The sequence below is a fragment of the Vanessa atalanta genome, chromosome 15 (genome assembly GCF_905147765.1).
Source record: "Vanessa atalanta chromosome 15, ilVanAtal1.2, whole genome shotgun sequence".
Lineage (NCBI taxonomy): Eukaryota > Metazoa > Arthropoda > Insecta > Lepidoptera > Nymphalidae > Vanessa > Vanessa atalanta.
Window position 1 is genome coordinate 9,011,292 of NC_061885.1, and position 12,598 is coordinate 9,023,889.

General features: G+C 34.9%; 1 protein-coding gene across 1 annotated transcript; it reads left to right on the forward strand.

Moving 5' to 3' along the window:
* Positions 1-63: 63 nt before the first annotated feature.
* On the forward strand, positions 64-11,525 carry LOC125069214 (E3 ubiquitin-protein ligase MARCHF6). The gene is made up of 11 exons (XM_047678619.1): positions 64-198; positions 283-1,374; positions 1,480-1,731; positions 4,348-4,548; positions 5,257-5,454; positions 5,773-5,901; positions 6,231-6,321; positions 6,617-6,798; positions 7,590-7,774; positions 8,308-8,497; positions 8,775-11,525. The coding sequence occupies exons 2-11, from the start codon at positions 319-321 to the stop codon at positions 8,904-8,906; spliced, it is 2,616 nt and encodes an 871-aa protein (XP_047534575.1). The 5' UTR covers positions 64-198; positions 283-318; the 3' UTR covers positions 8,907-11,525.
* The last annotated feature ends 1,073 nt before the right edge of the window (positions 11,526-12,598 follow it).

The following is a 12,598-nucleotide window of genomic DNA, read 5'->3' on the forward strand; positions in this document are numbered from 1 at the left end:
TATTTATGCCACTATTAATACATTTATATTTTTAATATGGGCAATCAAAAATAGGAAAGTGCAATTTTCCTGAGGTGGTCACATTACACTTTTCTGTGACTGTGGTTAACAAACAAATAGATTTATTAGACAGAAATCTCCGTTTTTTTCTTAAAATTCTTGTTTTCTCGCATTCAAGTGTTATTAATATTTATTGTGGTATAACTCTTTACGATATATTAAATTAGTTTTACTTGTTTTCGTGAATCTTTCGTATCTATTTCAATACGTCAACTTTCGCAGGTCGCATAATCAAGCAGAAAAACTGGATCGAGAACAATGATGGACTCGGACTCGTCCGGTGCGGACTTCTGTAGATTCTGTAGATCTGAAGCTTCGTCCGATCGACCCTTGTTTCATCCTTGTATATGCACAGGCTCTATAAAGTGGATTCACCAGGAGTGTCTTGTACAATGGATGCGATACTCGAGAAAGGAAATATGCGAACTGTGTGGACACCGGTTTTCATTTATGCCGATTTACTCACCTGATATGCCGAGACGGTTACCACTCCGGGATGTTGTCGGTGGTCTAGTAACGTCGGTTGCGTCTGCCGTGAAAGATTGGTTACACTATACGTTGGTTGCACTTGCCTGGCTCGGCATAGTGCCTCTCACCGCCTGTCGTACTTACAGATGCTTGTTCTCGGGGTCTCTGGACCCTGTGATATCACTACCGTTTGACATAGTTTCAGCTGAGAATCTAGCTAAAGATGTTTTCTCCGGATGCTTTGTTGTGACATGTACTTTATTTTCGTTTATTGGTTTGGTCTGGTTGAGAGAGCAAATTATGCACGGTGGTGGTCCAGATTGGATGGAAAGAGAAAATCTACCTGCCCCTGCGGCTGAAGATATACCTCTGCAAGATAATAACAATGATCATGTCAATGAGGGTGCAGGGGATGATGGTGGGGGACGAGAAGAGCCCAATGGAGAAGCAGGTGATGATCCATTAGTAGGGGATGAGGCAAACTGGAATCCTATGGAATGGGATAGAGCAGCAGCTGAAGAGTTAACCTGGGCCCGTTTGCTTGGTCTGGATGGATCCATGGTGTTTTTAGAACATGTGTTCTGGGTTGTGTCTTTGAACACATTGTTTATTGTTGTGTTTGCATTTTGCCCTTATCACATTGGCAAATCAGGTGCTGCATTAGCTGGATTAAGTGCTGAAGGGCCATTTGCTGGTCTCTTAACGGCTCTAGCTGGATATGTTATTGTGGGGGCTATACTGGCAATCCTGCATGGTTTGGCATCCTTACTCAGGTTAAGAAGTGCAAAGAAGGCATTAGGATTTTGTTATGTGGTTGTGAAAGTAGCACTGTTGTCTGTTATTGAGGTGAGTTTTATTTCAATAATTGTATATACATTGTTTCAAAAAACAAAATCATTTACTTTAAAATTTAAAGGCCTATAAATTATTCTAATTCTATTGTTTTTATAGATTGGTGTAATACCACTTGTCTGTGGATGGTGGTTGGATCTATGTTCACTATCAATGTTCGATGCCACCCTCAAGGACAGAGAAATAAGTCTCCATGCCGCACCCTGGACTCTCATGTTCATACACTGGCTCGTTGGCATGGTCTATGTGTACTACTTCGCATCATTCATACTGTTACTAAGAGAAGTATTAAGACCTGGAGTGCTGTGGTTTTTGAAGAATTTGAATGACCCTGATTTTAGTCCTGTACAGGTATGTATTCTTACTAATATATGAATATAAGTATGTTTTATTTAACTAATAGTTTTATTAACTGTGAACATTCAAGTTTTAGGATAAAAAATGATAGTCATTTGTTTTTTTTTCTGTATGTTTATGAGTTAACATATTATGAATATAATATATAATAAGTATTAAAACAGCATCCTGTTATTGTTCGTTTTTTTTAGATTTTATATATCGTAGTAAAGTTTTTAGTTCTTTTTGTGTTTTCAATAATCTTAGCTTCTGATGTTTAGATAATCAGATCGATAATAATAATATTAAAATTTAAAGGGTAATTATAATAGGTCCTTTTACCAAGAAAGAAGTAAATATATATCATAAAAATTTGGTTTAAATTAAAAAAGAAGTTGTTAAGACTGGTTTTCTGTCTCTGTGCTAGGTTTCCATTACATGATTGCAAATAAAATATAGCACCAATGTTTTTGGGATAGGTAGAGGTCAAAACTTACCATCAAGTGGCCTATTTTCTAGAATAAAAGTGCATTGTTTATGGTTTACCACTGAAATGCACATTTATACATAAATATTACCCGGCAAAATAAAACTAGCTATTCAATACTATTAACATATAAACAACAATATCCTTATTCATTTGCATTCTCGCTCAAGCATTCTTTATGTTGTATGTTTTTTAAACGTATTTATTTTAATTAAAAATTTTTTTTAATAGGGAACGGCATTCTAATTTTTTTATTTTATTTGCTTGTGTACTTAAAGATCACATGACATACTAGCTTAACTTAACTAACTGTGGTTTTAATTTCATAAGATTATTTTTCATGTGTATTTCATACACATGGTGGTTAACAGTCATCTTTGATGCATTGCAAACCCGACCTCACTATTATCATAGGGGGGAGGTCTCGATTAGAAAATGCTTTCACGACACATCAGTGGCGCAGCGTCGTCGGTATCCGATTTGACTTGATCTTCAGAATAGTTACTCCTTATGCGACGTAGACACGCACTAAGATAGATTTCGACTTCAATAAGGGAGAATGGGAGAGGTCACTTTGTATGAATCTTACCCGTATGAAGTCAGGGCGAACAGCTTGATGCTTGATGTAGACATTACGATAATGAACGATGACTGATTAAATTGACGAATAAATTATATGTCATACTATCAAAATTGCTATTATAGTGATTATATCAAAGTAGTTTATTTTAATAATTTAAAATATAATCCCTTGGATGAATACATTTTTATTTTAGAATTATTTAAGAGAAGATGTTATAACTCTCTTTAAGCCGGGCTACACTGATCTAGAACAATAATCCATTGCTAGTAGATCTATAATTTACCCCTGTAAAAGCAATCCAGTATCACTTATGCAGTGCTGGATTTTAATAGAATGCTTAAATGCGTCGTAACAGCTGATTCCGTGGCAACCACGTCTAAAATTTTTAGTTTGACTCGGAAAGACGATAAAAATAACCTCGAAATCTTATAGCCTATCCTCGTTGGGGTAGTGTTTAACACAAATAAGTGTTTAAATACAAAATTTACATGACAAATTTATTCATCCACATGCTTATTTAAAATTGAAAGTCACGTTATTTAAAATTATTAACCCTGTGACGTACAATTGTTTGAGGTTTTAGTTTGTGATAATTATAAAAAAAAATAAACATTTTTAAACGTTGCATCAAATTCAACCTTGACATTTTACCACAGCAACCCAAAAAAATTCTATATTTACCTATTTATAATATTAGTACAAAATAGGAATTTCGGAATGTTTCAGCCAACTATAAAAGCGTTGATCACCAATTAATATTGGCCAAGGCATGCCATTACATGGCTTCCATACAAGTGAATAGTAGGAATTTGATATGAGCCAAAATGTATAAAGTTTGCATTGTTATGTGACTTATGTGTTAAATGACAAAATAACCTTGAATTGAAAATACGACACACGTTTCATGTATACATTAAAATAATTAATTGTATAACGTAGACTTATATCGTCATATTGAATATTAACGTATTATAAAATTAATTATGTTTTTCATTTTCAATGTTACATGCGATAATATTTTATAAAATCGTATTGAATTATGGAGATGGAATTCTTTCACAATCTCAGAATTTGTGATATCCAGTATCGGGGAAAAATAAAATGTTATGAGGGCAAAATAAATTTTAGTAGGCCCAAGCATTACAGACGTTCTAAAAAGAAATGTACCACAAAATAAGTTAGATGATGTACAGTATTGTGTGAATATGTCGTGTGTGTGAGGTTTGGAACACAGCTGTTTCATTGCATCTAAAAAAACCTTAATAAAGCGTAGGGCATAGTTAATAAATCCTTAAAAGAGTAAGTTATTTGTTTCTATAATAAAATTCCGCAGATATTTTTAACTTAACCGACTCATAAATGACAATTGTTTTTTAAAAACATTAATAAAATAATTGACGCGTATAATTCAACACAAGATTATATAAATGATAAAAAAGCGTGGAGCTCATACTTGTCGAATTTCAGGCTATTTAATATTTGATTTAGAACAGTAGTTTTAATAAATCGATTGAAATTATTTCAGCGTGTTGTTCACAAGGATTTTGATACTTTCTTGTAGGAGATGATCCATCTGTCAGTGTGGTCTCATATACGTCGCCTCGTCGTGTCAGCGATGGTGTTTGGTACAGCTGTTCTGTTTATGCTGTGGTTGCCCATCAGGGTTATCAAATACGTCCTGCCTGGGTTCCTGCCTTACGCTGTTGCCGTTCATACTGAGGCACCGGTCAACGAACTCAGTTTAGAATTATTGTTGCTGCAGGTAAATATTTAACAATATGGTATAAAAACTTCTCTGTGTTAAAATATTTTTAATATAAAATGAGTTTCTTATAAGAGAACTCTTAGAGAGCCAAATGTTTTTATAGCAATAAATTTTAAATTATCTTTTTTACGAAGACGCTATCAAAAAAGGAGTATAATACGATTTAAATTAAAAGGAACAAAAGTAAAATTTGTAATTAATAAAATCAAACCGAGGTATCAAAGTATCAAGGGTCGGTGTCTTACCGATTAACCGAATCCGAAGATTGTATTAGTGTGCAGATGCAAATTTTTGCGAGATAATTCGATGGGATGAAGAAGTATATATTTAGTAATCACATTTAAAAGCAAAATTTTGTAATTTATATTAAACGTGTTCCTTTTTGAGTCCGAATCCGATGAAGGGCATAAGAAAAATCGTTAAGTATTGACTCGTAAGGTGCTAACGCAGTTCACGGAGGTCGCGCGATTGACTCACGATTACCTACGAGTGGTATTCAAGATATTTGTTTATTTATTAATATATTTTTTCTATCAGTAGAATATTCGTTAATTTGCGTAAAATTCATTATGCTAAACATTCCAAATACTGATATTAATGATTTCTGTCTGCAAGAACAAAAAATAAATAATATAATTATATTATAATAAATATCAGCCGTTTATTATCAAAGTTCTCATTCAACGTTTCCGTCGTCCGTTCCAGGTGATCCTGCCGGCGCTGCTGGAGCAGTCGCACACGCGCACGTGGCTGAAGAGCGGGCTGCGCGCGTGGTTCGCGTGCGCGGCGGGCGCGCTGGGCCTGCGCTCGTACCTGCTGGGCGAGGCGGCGCGCGACAGCGACCCGCACCCCGCGCCGCACCCGCCGCACCCCGCGCCGCACCAGCTCGGCGCCGCGCACCAGGTCAGCCGCCGAACTGCATACTGTATCCAGCACAATTGACCGTCTATGATATGTGCACATCTAGAATGTTACTTCACTTGTTTTTCATTGGCTCACTCTCCCTTCAAACCCGAGCACCTCTAGACAGAGGTATATTCGGTGGAATGACTAATGAGTGGGTGCTACCTATCCTGAGAGCTCAAGTTCGAGCATCGGTCAATTTTGTGGTCGTTAAAAGGTTCTAATAGTGAAAATATTTAAAATTAAATTTGAGTATTAAAAGATAGAATGGCAGAATGCATATAACCCTAAATCATGTTTGTGTGCATGTGCGTGCAGGCGCTGATGTGGCGTGACGGGCCGGCGGGCTTCGAGCCCTACGTGCGCGTGTCGTGGTTCCCGCTGCGGCTGGGCGCGCTGCTGGCGCTCGTGTCCGTGTCGCTGGTCATGGCCAGCGCGCTCACCCTCGTGAGTCCCGCCCACTTGCACACGACACCCACACGCAGCCGAGATCTTTGGGATTAATACCATTATAATATAATAATTCAGTTGAAATAAAGTCTACTTCCTAACAACAATGACTTTGTTGCCATATAAAAAAAATGGTATTAAAAATATAATTTAACACAATGGAGGTTTAACCGTTTGTTATACCTTGAATTAGTTGCATTATATTTGCATCATATCATCCTATAGCTAAAATGCTGTCTTTTACAGATCTATATAACATTTATATATGGTTTATAGTGATTACATTCAGTGTTTTTGAATATATAATTTTATATATTTATTTTTAGGTAATACCGGTAGCAATAGGTAGAAAAGTGATGGCGATATGGTTACCGAAAGCGTCTGAAGGCGTGCACGAACTCTACACGGCAGCTTGTGGTGAGAGTCTTAGATTTATAATTCTAGAATAAATGAATATGTTTATAACCTGTAAAATATTCATTATGTGCATAATACAAAATAGTATATACCAAGCGATCAATTTGCTCAACGTAACTCGCTCGCGTCCCTAAGGCGAGGTTATATATTAATAATTTTATTTTATTGGTAATAATAAAATATATTTTATTCTTAGTTACAATTCTCGAACATGTACATTATTACAGACAGACTGAGCCGTAGCGCGTTACGTAACGAGTAATAACTTAAGTAATTCACCCGTGTGCGCGTGCAGGCATGTACGTGTGCTGGGCGGCGGGGCGCGGCGGCGCGCTGGCGGCGGGCTGGGCGCGCGGCGGGCGCGCGGCGCTGCTGGAGCGCGCGGCGCTGTGGGCGCGCCGGGCCGCGCGCGCCGCGCTGGCCGCGCTCGCGCTGCTCGGCCTCGTGCCGCTCATGTTCGGCCTGCTGCTGGAGCTCGTATGTGTCTACACGATTACCTAGTATAATGCCGGCTCGGTCCCACCCGATCACCGTTTGTTCGGTAACCGTAATACTTAGTGTCGTGTGTGCGGGCACAGGGCATGTAACATAGCGACTTAGTTCCCGAGGATGGTGGCGAATTGGATTCTTGGTTTTAGCCTTTTCGAGCCGGACTGAACAGATACTGGATGATATGAATGTGTAGTATATTCCAAAGGCAATTGAAGTAAGATAAAAAAATTTACACGTATGTATATCTGTGCTACTTAATGACTACAAATTGCAAACGGTTCATGATATTTTTATTTATAATGCAACATAATTTCAATTATAAGTTATATACATTTTAACTTTACTGCAAAAGACCCGATACGAACTTCAAAGCGGTTATTTATCTATGATGTCATGTCAATTCGAGGTCAAAGTTGCTAATGTAATGGAATATTTCACGAAATGATATAAAAAAAAAATAGGACGGTTAAAATTCAAATATGATGTGTATGAATGTGTGGCGTGAAGTTAATGCTTGTTGACTTCCAGGCAGGAGACATAACATACAAATATAGTTGTATTTAACTAACATGACTGTATTTTTAGATGTTGAAAAAGAATAACTACTGAGTTTCTTTAAGTTCTTCTCGATATAATCTACATTCCGAACCGGTGGTTGCTTTACTTTAAATTGTTTGTTAAATGACGATGCAAAAGTGCTTGTAAAAGCCTACTTGAATAAAGTATATTTTGATTTGATTTGTATCTTGTATCTTCAACATAATTTCGTGTTTCAGGTGCTAGTGATCCCGCTCCGAGTGCCGCTCGAGCAGTCGCCTGTGCTGTTCGTGTGGCAAGACTGGGCGTTGGGCGTGCTGTATACGAAGATAGTGTGCGCGCTCACCATGATGGGCCCGGACTGGAGCATGAGACGCGCCATTGAAAAAGCGTACAGAGACGGCATCAGAGAAATGGATTTGAAGTAATTTTTATATATATATTTACTTGGTGGCAGAGCTTTGTCCAATACTTTAAGGGTAGATAGCACCCGCTTATCACATATTTTGATGCCAAGCAGCAATGCTTAGTAAGTATCGTAGTGTTCTAGTTGAAGGATGAACTAGTCATTGTAACTACTGGCACAACACAAGTGATATAACATCTTTGTTTCCAAGGTTGGTGGCGCATTGGCGATGTAAGGGGTCAATATTTTCTTCGGTGCCAATTGTATAAAGGTTTTGCATGAGGTTGTCCATTTACCACATGGTGACATATTTGCCAGTGTGCCTAATTATAGGATAAATATACAATAATGATAAAATGTCTTAAAATTACATTTTATTGTTCCGATTATCACATACAGTGATTTCGAGGATAATGATATATTTTATTCAAGGATAATAATTTATTTTTTAATCTGTAATGCAGAAGGAAAATGTTGTATTAAAAAAAGCTAACATACAAATAAATAGAATAAGTACAAGCGACCGACGCTGATTAGACCGTATGCGATAGGTTCATCCTGCGCTCGGTGGCGGCGCCGCTGGTGCGCTGGCTGGGGCTGGCGCTGGCGGTGCCGTACGCGCTGGCGCACAGCGTGGCGCCGCTGCTGGTGAGCGCGCCGGCGCAGCGCAACCTGCTGGCGCGCCGCGTGTACCCCGCGCTGCTGCTGCTGGCGCTCTTCGCCGCGCTCGCGCTCTTCCAGGTCTGCAAGCGCAGTTGACATAGTCATTATTGTATTTGTATTATGACGATCGAATCATTATTAAACCAATATTTTTATGCACTCGAATATACAAATATCGTCTCTTTTGACGGTACCCTATGTATTTGAACCCCGTGTATAATTTAACAATAGAATTTAGTTAATTAATAAGAAACGAAATCTACTTAATTTACTAGTACTTCTATTTAATGAACAGTATGTCGTTAAAATTTATAATGCTATAACAGTTTAGAGCCTAAAACATTTTATTTCACAGATTCGTCAGTTCAGAAAACTGTACGAGCATATAAAGAACGACAAATACCTCGTGGGTCAAAGACTGGTCAACTACGACCATCGGCGGCACAAACAACAACAACAACAGAGCACCGTTGCTTCGAGTAACTAGAAAGAGATAGCAACATTGATGTGACCAAGCGTGTGACAGAGACAGCTACATTCTTCTTCTATGCTCTTGTGATACTGTCATGTGAATTTTAGAATAAGGTAGGACTTTTAGTCTAATTAAACACGGCTTGAAGAGACTTTACTTTGGTCTTTTTTTTTTGTGAATTATATGATCGAAAATGTGATAAAGGAATTAATGATTACGGTATCAGGTATGGTACTCCTTATTGAACAGATAATAAAAACAATATTAAATATTGTTAAAAGTGACATTATTGCCTGCAATTTTTATTATATGAAAGGTTTTAATCACAATTTTTTCTTCCATTTATTGGTGTGCAATATTTTCGAATTTAAATGCATCATTACAATTAACAAATCGGTCCTAGTTGTGTATCGGAATATTTGCGAGTCATTCTTATTTATTCAAGTCACAAGAGCTATGTATTTTTATAAAAGATCATATCTCTTGGAATTTTTTGATATTTATTTATGTAATGTACTTTCTCTTTTGGCTTCCATATTTTTTATGATCAAAATATTGGATTATATTACAATTCCTATATAGTTATTTAACATTCGTATCCAAATAAAAATATACATTTTGCATTCAACAGTACATACAAATACTTATTATAATTTTATACTATTCTTTTTATTACATAACTAATTTGAGTATTAAATTCCTTAGAGAATTTAAGTTTAATTATGGAAGTCAATATTTGTAGCAGGTAGATGTGAATGTCCTCATACACGGAAATTTAACGCAGTTGCTTTGTATTTTGGGTATTAAAATAAAGTTTATCACGATCGTTTCTAAGATATTTTTAACCATGAGCTAGAGTACAAATGGAATACCGGAAACCAACTAACAGAATATAGACCGTATTCTTATTTGCCTTAAGTATAAAGTAAAATGACGTGTCAGCGAGATGTGCATTAATCGATGAGGGTTGATTTTAACGCGAGCTTTTCTTTTGGTAAGTTCAAATATATCCAGGTAACTTGTGAAAATTGAACCAATGTATCTAACATGGATTTTCATTTAAATTGATAAAATTGTTTAAAGTATTTCACTAAGAAAATGTCTTAAAATCCATTCCACGAGTCGAATTCCCAGGAAATAAAATACTCGCACCTCATTGGTCGATAAGCACGAATATAGAGAAGCAAGACGAATCCTGCATAAAGCACAATTCTATGAAATGATTTGGGTAACGAAGGTCACATGCATTCACGCTCATTACCCAATGAGCACAGAAGGGAAATTTCCTTTGGGAGTTCGTTTTGTGGGATGGAGAATATAATATAGGTCTTTAGAGTAAAGTACAATCAGTAACATAAATGCTTTAATCGCTGATTCGGAAAACTTCACAAATCCGTCCCATAAACTGTAACGCGTGCCCTAATGCTACGTAATATATGAACAGCACCACAATTTAAAAGAATTAATATCATAAGCAATCTCAATATGTCTTTGTAAATTGATGATAGATGTTTTCTTAATGATTTTGAAAATTAAAATTCTTTCAAAATTGTACACCATATTAATATATAGTCCAATATTTTGTTCTGTTGTTTTGTAAAATAAAAAATTAAAAATCATAAATTTAAACTATGTACTAATTTTAATAAAAATCCAATAATGTTAATTACAATTTACTTTGCTAATACGAATTAATATTTCAACAACATATTCAGAAAACCCAAGAACACAACATATGGCACTGTTTTCTTGAATTAAATAATTAATTTGCTGGTCTGTCTTTCATATATAATTACTACGAGTTGAATCTTTAAAATTATCTTAGTCTAAACTCATATTTCATTCATAATGTTTATTACATGTATTTAAACTTAAAACATGTTTTGTCTTAGTCATACAGTTAGTAGAACTAGTTTGAAAGAAAAAGACAACATATATTTTAGTTTATCGTGCTAAATAGACGTTACTGAATGATAGGGTAAATTCCAAACATTAGATAGTTTAATTTTTTTAAATTGTATTTTATAGTAATGCTATTTACGACTTTTTTTTATCATAATTCATCAAAACAAAATCAGATTGTGTGTAGGTTAATGTTAAAAATGAAATCTTTGATATCACTTGAAGAAATAAATTAATTTTGAATTCCGTAGATTTGTTAAGTAGTTTTATTCTTTATTTATTAATATACTGCTCAATATTCTATGAATAATTTCTTGTTCTGTTTGTATTTTACTTAAGTCTTATTATCTTAAATATTTGCCAAAATGTGTAGTAATTTTAAAAGGCATCTTCCTAACGATGTGGCAACACCATAGATTTTAAATTAATTAAATTTTTCTTCTGGCATTACTTGATAATACATTATAAATTTTAAATAAAAGTGTTTTTAAAATAGAATATAAATAACGAATGAAATAAATTAACTTTATCCTTTCATACGATATTGTTTAAGGTTAAAGATGATCTTGTATAAGTAGCTTTGATTTTAATTTCTTGTGTTCTCATTTACCGTTTTTTTATATTGCATATTGTAAATGAAAATAGAATTGGTTGCGGACGAAGGCATTGATGTGGATAAATGATTTGTAGATGGAGAAAGTTAATTTGTGAATCAATAAAAGGTTATTGAAGTATTTTGTTTTATTTTAATAAATAACAAATGAAGTAAGACCATAGAGCCAAGTTAATCGTCAAGAGGTCGCGGGTAAACCATATGTGGTCAGCATTTAATCATGCTGTTTGTGAAGGAAAATATAATCAACAAACCAGCAGTGCAGTATTAGGAGTCTTTCTCGAAATATCCTTCTAGTATTTGACACACGTTGAATGTGAACATCACGTTGAAGTAAATATAAATAAAAATCTTAGTAGTTTTATTTTTAGGAATTAATATATCGTCAAAACCACATTATCAATCCATTATGACCCAACTCTCTCATTTAACACAATAACAAGGTTATGCATATGAGCCATTTGATATTAAGTGGTCACCGTTGTCCATAGAGTGACACTGTTAAAAAAAATTTACTGTTTATTATATCACCTACGCCTCGACAACCTTGAGAACTAAGATATTATGATTCTTGTGACTGTAGTTAATTTCATCTCTCTTCGAATCTGAATACAAAATAGTCTTAGCGAGTAGCCTCCAATACGATGCTATGTCATAGGACATCATAATTAATTATATCACATTATTATATATAATGATTATAATCGAAACTATTTATTTTACATTATTATATATTTATAAAATTATTGTTGTAATTAGTTTTTTAATAATTTGTTTAACTTTAATTAATACTATTTTATTTGGCATACTATTTAAGACTGGCACAAATACAACTAGATACTTTATTAAAAAAAAAAAAAGATTGATCTGTCACGTGAAATAATGAGATGATTGCAAGTTATTGAAAAATATATTTGTTGGAGAATTATTATAAAACGTGATTTTATTTTGTCTTCGTAAACTACTGCAATTATAAAAGCTTAGTACTGCTTCATGGTGGTAGAATATACTTTTTCGATGGAGCAAGTGACCTGCGACTCCACAGTCTACACAATACTCCAGCAGGTGCTAGTGTTATGTATACTATAACCACTATTAAGTATTTTCTCTTGTTTAACTACTAATTATATATAGAGAGATTCATTATTATGAGGTATCCGGCATAGACATCATTTAATCAAAGATAATAAGA

Excerpts from the sequence above, each read along its gene's own strand:
- LOC125069214 (XM_047678619.1), top strand. The coding sequence starts at position 319 with ATGATGGACTCGGACTCGTCCGGTGCGGACTTCTGTAGATTCTGTAGA. Across the intron at positions 1,732-4,347 it reads CTGATTTTAGTCCTGTACAG|GAGATGATCCATCTGTCAGT; the intron begins GTATGTATTCTT and ends ACTTTCTTGTAG. Across the intron at positions 4,549-5,256 it reads TAGAATTATTGTTGCTGCAG|GTGATCCTGCCGGCGCTGCT; the intron begins GTAAATATTTAA and ends CGTCCGTTCCAG.